Source organism: Loxodonta africana, chromosome 5, assembly GCF_030014295.1.
Source record: "Loxodonta africana isolate mLoxAfr1 chromosome 5, mLoxAfr1.hap2, whole genome shotgun sequence".
NCBI classification, from domain to species: domain Eukaryota; kingdom Metazoa; phylum Chordata; class Mammalia; order Proboscidea; family Elephantidae; genus Loxodonta; species Loxodonta africana.
Genome location: NC_087346.1, coordinates 46,992,357 through 47,013,186, shown reverse-complemented (window position 1 = coordinate 47,013,186; position 20,830 = coordinate 46,992,357). Strand labels below are relative to the sequence as shown.

Here is a 20,830-nt window from a genome sequence, read left to right as displayed (position 1 = left end):
TGGGTCTCTGAATGAACTCATGAGCAGAGCAACTGTCACCATCAACCAGCCAACCAGTTTCATCAGAAAGAAATACATTTCTATTTTCTCTTACATACAGTGTTTTGTCTCATTATGGTATATAACCTTTACCTTAATTAATATAATAGTCATGAGCATGACATAGATTTGAAAAGTTAGCTATCTATCATCTAGGGAACAGGAAGGCCCTAAAGACATGGGTAATGAGGAAAACAATAAAAAGAGCTGGATTAGGGCACTCTCTAGGGAAAGTGGACTCAGATGGGTCACTGAAGTGGAGGACTCTGTCTAGTCAGTTCGGGAACAGGACAAGGTCTTCTGACATCTAGAAGGGGGCAAGAGGAATGTACTTAAAAAATCTAGTAGGGACTAATCAGTTACAATAATTCTCAGAAAAGTAGTAAGTGAAATAGAAATAGAGAAGAGACAATAGCAAGGAGAAAGTGGCTAGGAATCGATGAGGGACTGCATTATGGTGTTTAAAAAAAAGGAGTGAAAACCAATTCAAAGCATGCGAGTCTGAGTGACTGAATCCTGAGACTGTGACAGTAACTAAGTTAGGGCAAGTTGTTGGCTGATAACTGAACTCATTCTTCCTTATGCTAATTTTAAATTATGGTAGCACATTAAAGTAGACACGTCCCTATAAAAATAAAGATATATGATGAAGGAGAGTTTGGAAAAAAGAAAGGTAAAGAAATCAGGATTGGAGATGTAGAATGTTACCACCATTGTAAAGAAATAGCCATTCTTATGGTTCTACTGCATTTTAAGCTTAAACATTACATATTTCAACTTCCATCTTGATAAAGTAGACTCTGGTAGCAGTTTTCTAATTATTATATTCAGCATTCTCTCTTTCCACCTCTATGACTTGTTCAGAAGGCTCTCCCTGAACTTCTTCATCTTTATTTTGATGTTCAGCTTTTTGGAGAAGCCTGGGGCCCAGCAAGCCAATAAGGAGACTTCCAATTGGGGCTGTAATAAGGATGGCTAAAAATGCCACTGTCAACACAGCCATTCCACAGTCTTCCAGTTGTGTGTCTCCATATGTTCTTGCTATGTCCAAAGCCACAGGTCCTAATGCACCCTGTAAAATTTTAAGGGAACAGTAGCAAATATGGAAAAAAGGTGAATTAATCATTTGCAAAAAAAAAAAAAAAAAAACCTTGTTCTTTTGCTCAACTAATAAAGTTCTAGTTAGTCTTCTTTCAAAGTGTACTACAGTTGGTTTTGATTATCTGACAGCTGATGATTCATATGCACTTATTGTATAAGGCAGGCTTACATAAATATCGGGCAAATGAATTTCACAACACTTAGGCAGATACAGACTCAATATCCATTACAATATAACATGAAGTTCTGCATACTAAATTTCTCCTGAATAATGATGACTGTTTCTGTTTGCCTCATTTTTTCAAGTTTAGAAATTTTGAATTAAGAAAATATAGAGGAAAAAATGCAGTGATACTTATTGGAAGATGGTGAAGTTTTAGATTTGGGCTAAAAATGTAACAGTATATATTGCTTTAGAGGCTAAACTGTTAAACATCGTGAAACACAAAAGTAGCGGGTAACTTCAGGAACTTGAAGTTAACTTATTAGGTATTTGGTAACTCTTGCCTCAGGAATGGTGAAATGTTTATTTAGAATTTATCTACGTATTATGAAAACTCTTATTTTCTTTTAGAGGCAAAGTGCAGTATTATCAATTCACATGGGAAAAATGTATCAATCGATGTGATCATGTCTTTATCCCACAGAGCACAAAGCAGCCTCTAAGACCATCAAACAGATAAGAAAATATCGAATGCATCAGATACAAGGCAGAGACTACTAGCTGCTCATAAATATCTGAGCGTTCCTTTTCTATAACAGAAGTTTTTTTCTAGTCTCATTTGCAACTAGATGTAACTATGTGTCTAAATTCTGGCCACTAAGAGGTGAGCAGAAATGATAAGTGCAAGTTGTAGATTGTGCCCTGAAATGGAATGGACATGCATGTCCCTTATCTTTCCCCCTTCCCACTAGATGGGAAATTATAGGAGTTGGAACTGTCACCTTGTTCCCATAGATAGAAGGCACATGCTGAGGATGGCATTCACCCAGCCAGCTCTGAAACATCTATGCTGAATTACTGGTGAGACAGAAATAAAAACCTCATTTAGTCCCCGTATTTGGGGGCTCTTTGTTTTTTTTTTTTTTGTTATTGCAGCTTACCCTGTACCCTAGTTAATTCAACATTTCATGGATTCTTGGCAAGAACTATACACACTGCAAAACATATTTTCAGTTCTCTCTGTATGTATACGTGTACATGTACGTGTATGTTTTGAGATTTGTGTATTGGCTGGTGTTTTGGATTGAATTGTGTCCTCCCCAAAATATGTGCTGTAAATCCTAATCCCTATAGTGCTTTTAATCCATTTGTGAATGGGTAGTCTTTGTTACGTTAATGAGGCAGCAATAGTGTAAGCTGTTTCTTAAGTCAATCTCTTTTGAGATATAAAACAGTAGATGAAGCAAGGATACTTTGGGAAAGACAGATGTCATGTCACATGAGATCTCAAGGATCCAAAAAACAGAAGGTGAAAAGACAAAAGAACCTTCCCTCAGAGCCAAGAGAAAAGAAAGAGAAAGCCCTCCCCTAAAGCCAGTACCCTGAATACAGACTTCTAGTTTCCTAAACAGTGAGAAAATAAACTTCTATTTGTTAAAGCAACCCACTTGTGGTATTTGTTATAGTAGTACTAAATAACTAAGACAGCTGGGTTGTGATGTAAGATATATTACAGTAGGCCACAGACAAAAAAGTTTGAAAAACCCTGATATAGAAAAATACATGTAAAAAAGCCTTATTTCTTATGCAGTGGCAAAAGGAGAAAAAAAAAATTCAGCACAAAACAGAACAAACATTATCCAATATATCCTGGATATTTTTCCTTATTTTAAAATTTGCCTTCACGGTAGCAAAGTGCCATTTTGCAAATTTTAACATTTTATAACAAATTCTTCATACCAAAGCTACTAGAATCATTGTTCTCATATTTACCCAATAAAGTTACCAGAAGTCATACGAAAGCTAGAAACACTCTGAGGAAAAACTATTCCCGTTATTGCACTACATCAATCTCACAGTGCTCTTAACCGTGATGTCTCAGACATCTTTGAAAATCCGATGGAAAAAAGAAAAACTTCTCTGGAATAATGGTCCCACCCACAGCCACACAAAATCTGGTATATAATTACAGAGCATACACATTCTCCAAAACAAAACAAAAGCAAACCTGTTGCCGTCGAGTCAATTCTAACTCATAGTGGCCCTATAGGACAGAGTAGAACTGTCCCATAGGGTTTCCAAGGAGTCGCTAGTGGATTTGAACTGCCAACCTTCTGGTTAGCAGCCAAGCTCTTAACCACTGTGCAAATTAAGTACAACTAATTTTTAATTCCATAAAAATAGAAATTTGTATACTTAAATAACTGCAGAAAAATATGGGATGGAACATGGGATAAAAAAAAAGATGGAACAGTTAAATCTTGTTTGTTACAATTAGTCTCAAAATGCACAATACAATGCAATCGGGAATATATTTGCTGCAAATCATAGTCTCTACAGTTCTAATGTAGTTAGCAATTAATAGATATTCTAACAAATGCAAGATTAAGAATTTCAAGCACCTATCAAGAATTTCAAGTTTTTTTTTTTTTCATACCACTTGCTCATTAAAGTACACAAATTTCAAGTTGAGTGAATGCAACACTTGGCAGGAGGTTAAGCTTGTTTAAATAACATAAAATCAACTAATAATCTAGAAACTCAATAAAGCATTTTCTGAGTTATTTTCAATTCATCGTCTTTTCTCCATTATATATAAAATCTGGCCAAGTATTATTGATCATTAATTACACTGACATTGAAGTATTTTCAGCCACTAAAATGGACCATTCTATTTCTCTTTCCCTCTCTTCTTAGGACACTGAAATGAAAAGATGTGACAACTATCTCTCTGGGTTATTTTGAGAGCTATGACTGGTAAAAATTCAAACCCTTCTCTCCTGCTACTACTGCTTTCTAGTAGTGCAGGGATTTATTGGATTTTTAGTTGTACCCTAGTGATCTAAAAAAAATTTAAGTCAGCATATTTAAGGAATGAATATACTAAAGATAAAACTTCTGAAGAGTAGATCAATATAAACTATTTTCATAAATCAAACTTCAGTAACTTATTTTTACCAAATTTGAATAAGCTCTCTCATTCCATATTTCATGGTATCATATAGAAAGAAAAGTTAAAATGCTAAGCCATCCTATCCATCATTACCTGGACTGTGGCCTTAGGAAGATAGGCAAAGGAAATAAATATTTTTTCTTTTATGCTAAAACCAGCAAAATGCACCATCAGAAACGTAGTCAAAGTTCGTATCAATACTGCAAGGCCCAGGGTGGCAACATAAAGGCCTGTAAGGAAAACTCAATTTTTATAAATAATGAAACACTGGGGAGAAATTGCATTTCACCATAAATGATTCAAAGTACTATCAACAGAAATAATTAAAGAACTTTAAAAAAATTAAAAATACATTAAAAATTAAAAATGCAAACATGGTTAGGCATAATTTATCAAAAAAAACAATATTAAGGACCAATCAGATTACTTGTTTAAAATTAGAAGTTTCCCCTAGATTAAAACTACAAATTAAACATCTGATTTTTTACAAAGGAGATATGAATGTCATATCTCATGCTTTATAGCAAGAACCACGCTTTCTTATTTAACAAGAATTTATGAAGTAATAATTATGCATGACAGGCTTTGTACTGGTCACTAGGTACATAAAGATATGCAATGTACAGACTTTGCCTTTATGAGTATCAAAGTCAGAGGAAGACAAAAATATAAACAATGAATTCACATACTATGTGGTGAATATAAACAAACAAGTAAGAAGGCTCAGAAGGGTGAAAAATTAACATTTCATCAAGGAGGTTTAGAATTCTTTATAGAATATAAGACCAGAGGTGATATTCAAAATATTTATCAGCCAGTCAGAATGGAACTGGCTATGCAATGACCAATGAGAATGGACACTGGCAGTACACAACTGTTTCACCATATTGGTGTATACTAACATCATACTAGCCACCAATGACATAAAAAACAGCTACTTAATTCAGTTGTTTAGAACCCTTTATTGATGAAGAGAATTTCACCCCAATTTGTAAAATAAGGGATTTTGACAAGGGCAGATGTAGGCTACTGGACCTGAGAAAGGTACAGCTAAGGTGACTATTGAATAATAAGGTGATTTTTATTTTTAAGGTAATATTTGTTGAGAGTTTACTGTGTGCCTGTTACTGAGCTAAGCTTTAACTGCACGATTTTACTTAAGCCACACAATCTGTGGCGTAGGTGCTACTATTATTCTCATTTTACAGTTGAAAAAAGAAGTTCAGAGAGGATAAACAACTGCTCAATTTCAAAGGGCTGGTAAAACCCCAGACGGACATTGTTGGATGCTGTATTATGAATCTGCAATAGGGAAAGATTTTGTGGCTCTTTGTTGAAGTGTATTTCTTTCAGATTGGTAGGATTTTAAAAGCATACATTGCCTGAAGTACAAGATACAAAAGAGATGGCGCCATTCCCAGAAGGGAACACTAAAGGATGAGCAGATTTGGGGAGAGGATGACAAGTGAGTTCTAGATATACTGAGTTTAATTTAGAGATAAATATTTTGGAATTACATAATTTATAATTGAAGCCATTGGAAGTTCTCAGAAGAGATACAGAGTGAGAAAGTAGGTGCTTTGGAAAGCTCTTTAATGAAAAGCAATATTTAAACCACGTATAGTGTAAAGCAAAATACAAACGGCACTGGAAAATAAGAAGTTTCAGAATTCAACATAAAAGAGTGTTTTAAAGAGGTCAATAACATCAAATGCTGCTGAGAGCTCAAGCAAAATAAAGACTGGGAAGTGTTCATTGGATTTAGCAGTACAACCGTGGTGAGAGCAAGATCGGCTGTGTGATGAGGCAGAAGCTGCACTGATGTGTATTGAGAAAATGAATGGGAGGTGACGTGGTAAAGGGGAATGTAGTTATCTCCTATAAAAAGTTTGAGAGAAGGAGAGAGAGGTAGTGTGGTAGGTGGGGAGGGGGGAGTTAAAATGGAAGAAGGATAAATTGAGGGAAGGAAAATGGAGAAAGGATATATATTTGTAAGATAGAAATGATTAGAGTCTGTTTAAATTCTGAAGAGGAAGAAACTGAGATAAGGGTATTTGAAGATGTATGAGTGAAAGGGAAGGGTCCTTGTCTGAGATTCAGAAGGAGGTGGCAGAGGATGGGGTCCCTAGCATGGATGGAAGAACACTGTGATGGGAGTAAAGGACAAAATCATGAGTATATGTTCAAATTAACATTCAAGTGTTATGCTATGAATCCAAAGATTATTAATATGATGACTTCAACGTACGGATAAATAAAAGAATGGATGAATCAACAGACATTTGTATTCCATGGGCACATATTACAGAACTAACTACTTCTTTTAAACTTCTGGCCTTTAGTCAGAACAACTTTAGATGAATAATAACATTCTTATCACTGGAAGAAAAAATTTGAAGCCCGTAATTTCTTATAGTTGTCTTAGTTGTCTTACTTATCTAGCACTGCTATAACAGAAATACCACAAGTGGATGGCTTTAACAAAGAGAAATTTATTTTTTCACAGTCTAGGAGGCTGTTGTTGTTGTTAGGTGCCGTCGAGTCAGTTCTGATTCATAGCGGCCCTAACAAAACACTGTCCGGTCCTGCGCCATCCTTACAATCGTTATGCTTCAGCTTATTGTTGCAGCCACTGTGTCAATCCACCTCATTGAGGGTCTTCCTCTTTTCCTCTGACCCTGTACTTTGCTAAGCATAATGTCCTTCTCCATGGACCGATCCCTCCTGATGACATGTGCAAAGTACGTAAGGCGCAATCTCACCATTCTTGCTTCTAAGGAGCATTCTGGTTGTACTTCTAAGACAGATTTGTTCGTTCTTTTGGCAGTCCATGGTATATTCAATATTCTTTGCCAACACCACAATTCAAAAGCATCAATTCTTCAGTCTTCCTTATTCATCATCCAGCTTTCACACGCATATGATGCGATTGAAAATACCATGGCTTGGGTCAGGCGCACCTTAGTCTTCAAGGTGACATTTTGCTCTTCAACACTTTAAAGAGGTCCTTTGCAGCAGATTTACCCAATGCAATGTGTCTTTTGATTTCTTGACTGCTGCTTCCATGGCTGTTGATTGTGGATCCAAGTAAAATGAAATCCTTGACAACTTCAATCTTTCCTCCATTTATCATGATGTTGTTCATTGGTCCAGTTGTGAGGATTTTTGTTTTCTTTATGTTGAAGTGCAATCCATACTGAAGGGTGTGGTCTTTAATCTTCATTAGTAAGTGCTTCAAGTCCTTTTCACTTTCAGCAAGCAAGGTTGTGTCATCTGCATAACGCAGGTTGTTAATGAGTCTTCCTCTAGTCCTGTTGCCCCACTCTTCTTCGTATAGTCCAGCTTCTTGTATTATTTGCTCAGCCTACAGATTGAATAGGTATGGTGAAAAATATAAACCTGACACACACCTCTCCTGAATTTAAACCAATCAGTATCCCCTTGTTCTGTCTGAACAACTGCCTCTTGATCTATGTAAAGTTTCCCCATGAGCACAATTAAGTGTTCTGGAATTGCCATTCTTCACAATGTTATCCATGATTTGTTATGATCCACACAGTCAAATGCCTTTGCATAGTCAATAAAACACAGGTACACATCCTTCTGGTATTCTCTGCTTTCAGCCAGTATCTATCTGACATCAGCAATGATATCCCTGGTTCCATGTCCTCTTCTGAAACTGGCCTGAATTTCTGGCAGTTCCCTGTTGATAGACTGCTGCAGCCATTTTTGAATGATCTTCAGCAAAATTTTGCTTGCATGTGATATTAATGATATTGTTCTATAATTTTCACATTCGGTTGGATCACCTTTTTTGGGAATAGGCATAAATATGGATCTCTTCCAGTCAGTTGGCCAGGAAGCTGTCTTCCATATTTCTTGGCATAAATGAGTGAGCACCTCCAGAGCTGCATCTGTTTGTTGAAACATCTCAGTTGATCTTCCATCAGTTCCTGGAGCCTTGTTTTTCATCAATGCCTTCAGAGCAGCTTGGACTTCTTCCTTCAGTACCATTGGTTCCTGATGATATGCTACCTCTTGAAATGGCTGGACATCAACTAATTCTTTTTGATATAATGACTCTGTGTATTCCTTCAATCTTCTTTTGATGCTTCCTGCGTCATTTAATATTTTCCCCATAGAATCCTTCACTATTGCAACTTGAGGTTTGAACTTTTTCTTCAGTTCTTTCAGCTTGAGAAACGCTGAGTGTGTTCTTCCCTTTTGGTTTTCCATCTCCAGCTCTTTGCACATGTCATTATAATATTTACTTTGTCTTCTCAAGCCACCCTTTGAAATCTTCTGTTCAGTTCTTTTACTTTATCAATTCTTTCTTTTGCTTTAGCTGCTCGACGCTCAAGAGCAAATTTCGGAGTCTCCTCTGACATCCATCTTGGTCTTTGCTTTCTTTCTTGTCTAAATTCAGGGTGTTAGTTTCAGGGGAAGGCTTTCCCACTCTGTCGACTCTGGAGGAAGGTCCTTCTCATCAATCTTTCCCTGGACTGGTTGCCTCTCTGCGCAGGAACCTCAGGTCTCAAGGACGACTTTTTTCCTGACACTGCTTTCTTGATGATATGAGTTTCCCAACTCTATGCTCGCTTCCCTTTCCTTTTATCTCTTGTAAGATAAAAGTGGTGCAGACCACACCCCAGGGAAACTCTCTTTACATAGGATCAGGGATGTGACCTGAGCAAGGGTATTACATCTCACCCTATCCTCTTTAACATAATCTAATCTTGCCTCATTAACCACTGGCAGAGATTAGGATTTAAAACACATAAGAAAATTATATCAATCACAAAACGCAGGGCAACCACACAGTTCTGGGAATCATGGCCTAATCAAGTTGACATACATTTTTGGGGAACACAATTCAATCCATGACAATAGTGGTCAGTAGCGTCATCTTTACAAGGAACAACAATATTAAAGGTGTGAAATTCACTGCCTTGGATTCATCAGCATTCTTTCGTAACCAACTAGTCTAACAGACTTAGATCATGACTATATATGTAATTAACTTTTTATATAACTGTGATAATGAAAATCACTGAACACATGCCTGCTAAAGATATTTTAACTGAATATCGAAGGAGAAGATTTTAGTTCAAAAGTGTACTTGGAGGGGCCAAGCCAATATGGTGCTATAGACAAAAGCACCACACCGTCCCTCCACAGCAAAGACCTGAAAAACTAAGCAAAACAGAGACAAACGTCAGTCCTGGAACCCTAAGCATCAAATGAAGGGATAAAGAACTCAACCACTCACCAAATGGAATAAGAATCTGACAGAGAACAGAGAGCTGGGAAAGATACGGAGTGGAGGTCCTCTATCAGCTAACGAGACAAGGACTTGCCATCTTGAACTCCTCAGTCACCAAGACTGGAGGAAAGACAGCTTCATGGAGCTCCCAGCAGGAGATAGACCACCTGGTAACCAGCAATACACGCTTTCCCACCCCCACCATTCTTCCCCCTGCTCGGCCCCTGCTGCTTCCTGGCAGGCCGTGGTTGCTGGGCTGGGGAGGCATCGGCTCTGTGCCACTTGGATTTGCCCTGCCCACACCAGCCAGATCCTTCTGTGCCATTTCTTTGTTGCTGTTGTTGCTTTTTTTTTTTTGGCTTCTTCTGGTTTCTTCCCTCTCTCTCACCTCCTTCCCTTCCTTTCCTTCTAACACATAGCTCTGTGAGTCATCTCTGCTGCTTCTTGACAGGCTGTGAAGTGCTGCTACACTGGGGAACCGCTTCCCCAGTCCATGATGCTACACCAGTGGGATCCCTGGGGACATTTTTTTTTCTTTTTTCTGTTTTGTTTTTCATTTCTCACTTTTTCAACTCTCTCCACTTGCTTCTTTTCCTGTCTCCTCAATACTTGGTGCTGTGTGCCAGCTCCACCCCTTCTAGACAGGCTGTGCCACTCGGCTTGGGAGCCACTACCCTGGGCTGTGCTGCCACACCAGTGGGATGCTTGGGGGCCTTTTTTTCTTTTTACCTTTTTGTTTTTCTTCATTTCTAGATTTCTTGTCTCACTCTACCTTTCTTCATTACCCTTTTCCTGAAAACCTGGCGCCATGTGGCATATCTGCTCCTTCTTGACAGGTGTGCAGTGCTGTTCAGCTGGGAACCCACTTCCAGTAGTCTCCCTTGGAGCATTTTTCTTTTCTTTCTCCTTTTTTTTTTTGTTGTTGGCTTCTTGTCTCTCTCTATCTCCCTATCTTACCCTTCTCTCAAACACCTGGCACCATGTGGCATCTCCACTCCTTCCGGATGGGCTTTGCAGCTCCACTTGCTAGAGACCCACTTCTGGTAGGTTCCTTTGGGGCATTTTTTTTCTTGGTTTCTTATCTCTCTGTACCTCCCTTCCTTTCCTTCCTCCCAACCACCTGTCATCTTTTTTTTCTTCTTCTCAGTTTCTTGTCTCTTTCTACATTCCTTCCATTTCTTTCACCTTACTGCCTAGCCACATGCACCTTTTTCTCCCCCCCCTTTTTTTTACTCTTATTTCTCTCTCCCTCTCTTCCTTTCCTTTCTTCTACTCATCTAGCTGTGTGTGCTGTGTCTGTCATTTCTTGATGGGCTGTGTCTCACTGCCTAGCTAGAAAGCCACCAGCACATAGCTTCCCCAGGTCTACGCCACTTCAATGACGGGATCTCTCAGCACTTTTTCTTTTAGCTCCTGTTTCTCTTTCCTCCTTCTCTTCTTTCCCATAGGCACTTAGCTCCACACATCACAACCTCTCCCCTCCCCCCTGCCTACCTGCATTGTGCACTGAACATCGCACTCCTGAGCAGCACAGGCAGTCTGCCAGAACCTGCTGTGCACGGACCCCTGGCCCTGCCCTGTCTGCTCCAGTACATGCCACAAACAACCCATTCAAGGCCCTCCCCTTCCACTGGAACTGCCTTGCTGTACCATAGCTGAGCAAATGGCTCTGCCCATTAGACAAGGTGGTGAAAAGTACTGTACCCATAGACGAGCAAACAAAAAAGAATGCACAGCCTGCCTGCTCAGACATAACCAAATAAAAAAGCAGGATGAAACAAACAAATCTACAATCACTAAATGAAGAAAATAACTACTGAATGCCCCAAAGACAGTAGACAAAATCAAAACATAAAAAAAAAAAAAAACAGGATGATTCCAGTAGGCTTCCAAAATAAAATACGGGATGGCCTTCCAGTAGGAGAAAAGACACTGGAACTACCTGTTAGAGAATTTACATCTCTGATATTCAGAGCTATCTGAGATTTGAAGGAAAAAGCAGACAAAAAAGAAAAGAAAAAAAAAAAAGACAAAACCCTGGAAAAATTCAGGAAAATAATACAGGAAAAAAAAATGTTAATATAAATTCACAACTAGAAATCATAGAAAAACAGCAATTAGAAATCCAAAAGATAAACAATATTTCAGAAACAGTGTCATAGAAGATTTGAGGAGCAGGTTTGAAACAATGGAAGATGGGATCAATGACACTGAAGACAAACACTTGGATACCATTTTGTTTGAGAAAAAAAATCAGAATAAAGAATGAAGAAAAATGAGGAAACCCTGAGAATGATGTGGTATACAATAAAAAGCAAAAATTTGTGAGTAATCGGAGTTCCAGAATGGGGAGAAAATGGAAAACATAGAGAAAATCATTGAATATTTGCTGATAGAAAACTTTCCTGAAAGATGAAAAGCTGCCATCCTAGTAGCTCAATGAACCCCAAATAGTCTAGATCCTCCCCGCCAAAAATCATCAAGGCATATCATAATCACACTCGCTAAAACCAAAGACAGAGTCCTGAGAGCAGCTTGAAAAGAATGAAAAGTCATATATAGAGAGGAAACAATAAGATTAAGCTCTGGTTACTCAACAGGAATCATTCAGGGAAGAAGGCAATGGGATGACATATATAAAACCCTGAAAAAAAAAAAAAACTGCCAACCAAGAATAATATATCTTGCAAAATTCTTGTTCACATATGATGGTGAAATTAGGATATTTCCAGATAAAGAGAAATTAAGAAAATATGTAAAAACCAAATCAAACTTACAAGAATTCTTAAAGGGAGTCTTTTGAATAGAGAACAAAAATGTCATTTGATTTATTAACAAGCAAAGAACGGAAAAAAATACATCAAGCAAACACCTACTAAAAAAGAACAGGAGCAGCAATACTAATCTCAGATAAAATAGACATTAAAACAAAATCCACCATAAAAGACAAAGAAGGGCACTATATAATGATTAAAGGGATGATCCATCATGATGACATAACCATAATAAACATCTATGCACCCAATGACAGAGCTCCAAAATACGTAAAACAAGCTCTAACAGCACTGTAAAAAGAAATTGACAGTTCCACAATACTAGTAGGAGACTTCAACACACCATTTTTGGTAAAGGACAGAACATTTAGAAAGAAACTCAAAGATACTGAAGATGTAAAGGTCACAATCAGCCAACGTGACCTCATAGACATATATAGAACACTCAGCCCATCAGCTGCAAAGTACACAATCTTTTCCAATGCACATGGAACATTCTCCAGAACAGACCAAATCTTAGGCCATAAAGCAACCCTCAACAAAATCCAAAACATTGAGATAATGCAAAGTATCTTCTCTGACCAAAACACCATCAAAGCAGAAATTAACAACAGGAAGAGTAAGGAAAAAAAATCAACTATGTGGAAACTGAATAACACCCTGCTTAAAAATCACTGGGTAATAGCGGAAATCAAAGATGGAATCAAAAAATTCCTAGAATCAAATGAGAAAGAAAACATATCATACCAAAACCTTTGGGACACCACAAAGGCAGTCCTCAGAGGTCAATTTATAGCAATGGATGTACACATCAAAAAAGAAGAAAGGAACAAAATCAAAACATTAGCTACACAACTCGAACAAATAGAAAACAGCAAAAGGAACCCACAGCCACCAGAAGAAAGGAAATAGTAAGGATCAGAGCAGAAATAAATGAAATAGAGAATAGAAAAATGATAGAAAGAATCAACAAAACCAAAAGTTGGTTCTTTGAAAGGATCAACAAAATCAACAAACCACTGGCCAAACTGACAAAAGAAAAACAGGACAGGATGGAAATAGCTCAAGTAAGAAATCAAATGGGGGACATTACAACAGACTCAACTGTCATAAAAAGGCTCATAACAGAGTACTGTGAAAAACTATACTCCAACAAATTTGAGAACCTAGAGGAAATGGACAAATTTCTAGAAACACACTATGTACTCAAACTAACACAAAACGATGCTGAAAATCTGAACAGACCCATAACAAGAGAAGAGACTGAAATGGTAATTAAAAAAAACTTCCAACAAAAAAAGCCCTGGCCCAGATGGCTTCACTGGAAAATTCAACCAAACGTTCAGAGAAGAGCTTAGACTGGTACTACTCAAACTATCTCAGAACATAGAAAAGGAAGGGATACTTCTGAATTCATTCTATGAAGCCAGTGTAACCCTGATACCAAAATCAGGCAAAGACATAAAAAAAAAAAATTACAGACCAATATCACTCACGAACACAGATGGAAAAATTATCAACAAAATTCTAGCCGATAGAATTCAGTATAACATCAAAAAAAAAAAAAAAAACAATCCACCACGATCAAGTGTGATTCATACCAGGTATGCAAGGATGGTTCAACCTTAGAAAATCAATCAACATAATCCACCACATAAATAACATAAAAGAATCATATAATAATCTTAATCAATGGAGAAAAGGCATTTGACAAAGTCCAACACCCATTCCTGATTAAAACTTTCAATAAAATTGGTATAGAACGGAAATTCCTCAGCATAATAAAGGTCATCTATAAAAAACCAACAGCCAACAACATTCTTAATGGAGAAAGGGTGAAAACATTCCCCTTGAGAACAGGAACAAGACAAGCATGCCCTTTATCATGACTCCTATTTAACACTGTGCTGGAAGTCCTAGCTAGAGCAAGAAAAAACACGTTAAGGCAAGAAAAAGAAATAAAGGGGACCCAAATTGGTAAAGAAGAAATAAAACTGTCCATAGAAAACCCAAAAGACTCCATGAGAAAACTACCAAAACTGATGGAAAGATTCAGCAGAGCAGCAGGATACAAGATAAACATACAAAAATCAGTTGAATTCTTATACACCAATAAAGGGAATGACAAAAAAAAAAAAAAAAAAATCAGGAAAACAATACCATTTACAATAGTCCCTAAAAAAATAAAATACTTACAAATAAATCTAACCAGGGATGTAAAAGACCTATACAACGAAAACTACAAAACATTACTGCAAGAAACCAAAAGAGACCTACATAAATGGAAAAACACACCATGCTCATGGATAGGTAGACTCAACATTGTGAAAGTGTCAATTCTACCCAAAGCAATCTACAAATACAATGCAATACCAATCCATATAACCAAAAACATTATTTAAAGAGATGTAAAAACTAATCATTAACTTTATATGGAAAGGGAAGAGGCCTCGGATGAGTAAAGAGCTATTGAAGAAGAAAGTAAGAGGATTTGCGCCAGCTGACCTCAGAACCTACTATACAGCTACGGTAGTCAAAATAACCTGGTACTGGTACAATGATAGATACGTTGGCCGATGGAAGAGAAGTGAGAACCCAGATGTAAATCCATCCACCGAGGGCCACCTGATCTTTGACTTCTATGAGGGCCCAAAGACCATCAAATGGGGAACAGTCTTTTTTAACAAATGGAGCTGGCGAAACTGGATGCTCATCTGCAAAAAAATGAAACAGGACCCATACCTCACACCATATACTAAAACTAATTCAAAATGGATCAAACACCTAAATACAAAACCAAAAAGTTTAAAGATCATAGAAGAAAAAATAGGATCAATATTAGAGGCCCTAAGACACGGCATTAACAGGAAACAAACCATAACTAACAACACACAAATTCCAGAAGATAAGCTAGATAACTAGAATATTCTAAAAATTAAGGAAACCCTGGTGGTGCAGCGGTTCAGAGCTACAGCTGCTAAACAAAACACTGGTAGTTCGAATCCACCAGGTGCTCCTTGGAAACCCTAATGGGCAGCTCTAATCTGTCCTACAGGGTTTCTATGAGTCAGAATTGACTTGACAGAAACAGGTTTGCTTTTTTTTTTTTTCCTAATAGTTAAATGGAAACCCTGGTGGCATAGTGGTTAAGTGCTACAGCTGCTAACCAAAGGGTTGGCAGTTCAATCTGCCAGACACTCCTTGGAAACTCTACTCTGTCCTATAGGGTCACTATGAGTTGGAATCGACTCGATGGCACTGGGTTTGGTTTTGTTTTTTGGTAATAGTTAAATACTTAGGCTCATCAAGAGAGCACCTATAGACTGGGAAAAAATTTTTGCCTATGACCAATGTGACAAAGGTCTAATCTCTAAAATCTATAGGAAAATCCAATACCTCTACAACAAAAAGACAAATACTCCAATTAAAAAATGGGCAAAGGAGATGAACAGACGCTTCACTAAAGAAGACATTCTAGCGGCTAACAGACATATGAGGAAATACTTTTGATTACTAGCCGTTAGAGAAATGCAAATCAAAACAACAATGAGATACCATCTCACCCTGGCATTACTGGCATGAATCAAAAAACCAGAAAATAACAAATGTTGGAGAGGCTGTGAGACATTGGAATTCTTATGCACTGCTAATGGGAGTGCAAAATGGTACAACCATTTTGGAAAATGATATGGCACTTTCTTAGAAAGCGAGAAATAGAAATACCATATGACCCAGCAATCCCACTCCTAGGAATATATTCCAGAGAAATAATAGCCGTCAGACGAATAGACATATGCACACCCATGTTCACTGCAGGATTGTTCACAATAGCAAAAAGATGGGAACAACATAGATGCCCATCAACAGATGAATGGATAAACAAACTATGGTACATACACACAATGGAGTATTACGCAGTGACAAACAACAATGATGAAACTGCAAAGCATCTCATAACATGGATGAATCTGGAGGATATTATGCTGAGTGAAATAAGTCAATCACAAAAGGATAAATACTGTATGAGACCACTACTGTAAAAACTCATGAAAAGGATTACACACAGAAAAAAACAATCTTTGATGGTTATGAGAGAGGAGAGGGGTGGGGATAGAAAAACACTAAATAGACAACAAATAAGTGGTAACTAGTGAAGGGTAAGATAGTACACGATACTGGGGAAGCCAGCACGGCTTATCCAGGGCAAGGTCATGGAAGCTCCATGGACATGTCCAAACTCCCTGAGGGACCAAACTACTGGGCTGAGGGCTATGGGAACCATGGTCTTTGGGAACACCTAGCTCAATTGGCATAAGCTAGTTTATAAAGAAAATGTTCTACATTCTACTTTAGTGAGTAGAGTTTGGGGTTTTAAAAGCTTGTAAGCAGCCATCTAAGATACTCCACTGGTCTCACCCCATCAGGAGCAAGGGAGAATGAGGAAGACTAGGGACACAGGTGAGGGATCGGTCTATGGGACTGGTGGACCATGACTGCCACAGCCTCTACCAGACTGAGTTCAGCACAACTGGATGGTGCCTGGCTGCCACCGCAGACTGCTCTGACAGGGATCACAGTAGAGGGTCCTGGACAGAGCTGGAGAAGAACATAGAACAAAATTCAAACTCACAAAAAAAATGGCCAGGCTTACTGGCCTGACGTAGACTGAGTTTGGCCCCCAGACACCCTTTTAGCTCAGTAATGAAGTCACTTCTGAGGTTCACCCTTCATCCAAAGATTAGACAGGCCCATAAAATGTAACGAGACTAAAGGGGCACACCAGCCCGGAAGCAAGGACAGAAGGCAGAAGGGGACAGGAAAGCTGGCAATAGGGAACCAAAGGTCGAGAGGGGAGAGTATTGACATGTTGTGGGGTTGGTAACCAATGATGCAAGACAATATGTGTGCTAATTGTTTAATGAGAAGCTAGTTTGTTCCCTAAAACTTCATCTAAAGTACAATAATAATAATAAAAAAAGTGTACTTTGAAATTCTTACCAACAGTTTCTGGTCTGAGAGATGCAATAGACATCTCTGCTCCAATCAGTCCAAAAAGAAGGGGCTGAAAAATGATCCAGGCATCTTTAATTCTTTTAGCCTCTTCCTAAAAGAAAAACAAATAACACATACACACACACACACATGCATACACAAAATTTTTACTATGCGAAGTCGTAAGTAACAAAATATTGCTAATTTGAAATTTTAGTCAATTCGACCTAAGGTAGTCTTTATTTTTATTTTTTGTGTTATCTTTATATATATAGGAGGTTAGTTACAATAGAATGAAATAATTGCCTGGGACACTTCTTGCACAGCTAAGATATTATATGATGTGCTGTTGCATACTAAGTATTTGTTTGCAGGTGGGTATTAAGATTTTTATAATCTTGGAGGATGACTTCTAAATATACTATTATCAGATCATTTACCATGTGAATTTAAAAACTGATCAAACTATGTGTTCATTTTTATTTTATTCAAAATTTTTATTTTGTACAAATCCTCTGAATTAGTACAAGAAAGATGCCAGCTATTATCCTGAAATCTTATAATGAAACAGGAAGTGCCCAGGTATGGGGATCAGAAGGTCAGGTTCTAGTTCTAGGTCGTCACTAACAGAGTTGAGAACCCCAGACTTGCATGTGCTCACCAAGGGACCACACTGTACACACCATGTCCTGAGATAGCTCCTCCCACTACTGGGTGGCTCCAACTATCTGGAAGCCATTACCTATACTGAGGCACTAGATCCTGCACACAGTAAAAAAACACAGGACCATCGATTTCCACCTGACAGTCCATTAGTTTGTGAATGCCACTATCATATTTACCCCAAGACTCCTGTTTCCTTGACTAAATATTTTAAAATTTTTATTACTTTTAATTTACTAAGATAAGAGAGCTTTCACCATCCTTTGTATAAGACTCAGTTTGTCAGTGTACTAATTACCCATCTAACTTCCTATCTATTTAGCTATATCAATAGGTAATACATTCATCAAAGTCAAGTATACCAGAGTAGCCAGTGGAAAGTCCCTCTTTGTCAGGCACTCGGATGCCTCTCCAACCTCGCCCATAGGCAACTCTGGTTATTATAAGATTTTTACACGCACAAGCAGCAATAAAAGCACGAAATATATTTGTTTGCTCGCTTGTCTACAAATAGTTGCATACCATGTATAGTATTCATTGAGTTTATTTTTTTTTTAAATCTCCCGTCTTTCCCTCTGGCTACTTAAAGGGCTTCCTCATTCATTTTTTACAGTTCTAAATAGAGATTCAACATGAACTATTTACTAGAAGCTCTCTAATGAGAGTTAGTTTTCAATTTTTGCCAGCACAAAAAATACTGCAACAAATACACCATTTTGTATTCCATACGTGTGCAAATGTATGATAGCATAAACCCTTAAAAGTGGACTTGCTGAGTCTAAGAGCACATATGCATTTGCCATTGTGACGGGCACCGCCAAACTGCCTTCTATCAGCAGTGTACACGTGGCTTCTTTTTCTATACCCTTACCAACATAGTATGTTATCACACTGAGAATTTTGCTAATCTGATAGGTGAAAGTATCTCTTTTTAAAAGTGCCAGTCAGGTTTAATTCCTCTAGCCCTTAGTTTCTTCATCTAAAACTTTTAGGGATTAGACTGATTGTTAAATTCCTTTCTTGCTTTGAAATTCCATAATTCTATGAACAACTCAAATCTCATTCCATATAATGAATTAATCTAGCACCTGTATTTGCCAAACGCTTTGGTTTCTTGGCCAATTTAAAAGATACTGACAGTGCAACTGATTCAATAAAGATTAGTTTTCTTTCTTTAGGGCACCAATCTGATGTACTCAAATGGCGGATTCTCATTCTGACTCTGCCATTTGCTAGCTTTGTGACCTCAGGCAAACTATGTGCTATCTCTAAGTCTCTATGTGCTCGTTTGTAAAATAGGACTAATGTCTATCTTTCAAGGTTACTGTGAAGAATAAGTGAGATAATATATGTCAAATTTCATTGGGGATGGCATCACTTTCTGGGAAAGAGATCTTTATGAAAGAAAATAGAGGAACACTTACAGTAAGAGACTGATAGATCTGACCACATGAAAACATAAGATCTTTGTGTACTAACAATGAACAAAATAAACAGGCACAAGGGCTAATATTGAGTGCATGTATCTCACAAATCAGTAAGCAATATGATAAATCAAAGGATAATGGACAAAAGATCTGTCAAGAAAAAATTCAAATGGTTAAAAGTACAAAAAAGTGTTCAATCTCACTGTTAAAGAAGCATAAAGGAATACAGGACACTATTTTTCGCCTACCAGTATTGCTAAAGGTTCAAAGCAGTAATATTCTAATACATATATAATCACCAGAGGTATATATGAAACATATTTTAATAGCGATTTCCTCTCTGGTTTGAGGGATTAGATTAATTCCTTCCATATAATCAGCTGGACTGCAGAAAATTTAGATACAGTTAAGACAAATGTAGATAAAAAAGGACCCTATATTTTGGTTTATATTTGCTATACAACCCACATTACAGTTTTTCCAAAGAAAAATGTAGTTGAAACTGATCAAAGTTTCCCTTTTCCTCCTTTTTCTTTCTGTGCCCATAGTCAATGGCCGCTTGCAGTAGGCAAGAGTCTCCCCTTTGATTTCACTGTTGCTAAAACTACTCTTTTATGGTCTATTCCAAATGTTATGGCTCTTTCTCATTGTTTATACATTTTTTATCCTATCATTTATGAATTTAGAGTTTAATTTTTTAATTTTTTTATAATTAAAATTGGTTACTTTAGTCATGTTGTCTAGAGACTTAATTTTAAATTGCAAAGTTTAGGATTATAATGCTTTTAATACACTTAGTATTTGTTACTCAGATAGATGTCAGAATATAAAAATGTGCCCCACACAACAATGCTACAGTTGTATTATAGGCTAGTACAAACTGTTCTGGGGTTGGAAAAACCTGAGCTTAAATTCCAGTGCTGCCACTTTCAAATTTTGTGGCCTTGCATATGTTAAGTCTTTCTGACTTATTCAAAACAAAACAAAACAGTTGCCATGGGGTCACAACGCAAATGCAGTAGCATCCCTCTGCTAAGTGAGAACTTTAATCTTTGTCTCCAGACGAAGGAGTAGGTCAGGATGCTTCTAACATCAGGGTGTCTCAGTCAGCAGCCAAGGCTGGGATGGAAGACAGACAATGAATCCTCAGAGAGAAGCCAAGTACAGCACCAAGGAGGTAGCACACCCCTTGGTCTTGAGCTTAGATTGACAGAGGTAGGCTGTTAACCTTGCCTCAGCCCACAGATAAAGTGAATCCACGTAAAAACAAATATTTTGATGACAACAAATGTTATGAGAGATGAAGGACGAGTACCCAATTTATACTGAGAAGTTTGTTTACTTTTTCCTTTGCTTTTGTTGGATGTTAAGGCACTTGTAATCAGTAGAATTTATTAACACAGGTGCTACTTAAAGAAAAGGAGGAGAGAGAGACACACATGACATAACCCTTAT

The 20,830-nt window shown here is 37.6% G+C and overlaps 1 protein-coding gene across 1 annotated transcript in view; it reads right to left on the bottom strand.

Annotated features, from left to right (window-relative positions):
* Positions 1–941: 941 nt before the first annotated feature.
* Positions 942–20,830, bottom strand: part of LOC100663322 (sodium/hydrogen exchanger 9B2-like) — a 39,169-nt gene continuing 19,280 nt past the window's right edge. The window contains 2 exon segments of the mRNA XM_064285493.1: positions 942–1,111; positions 17,292–17,397. Coding sequence (XP_064141563.1) covers positions 942–1,111; positions 17,292–17,397 — 276 coding nt within the window.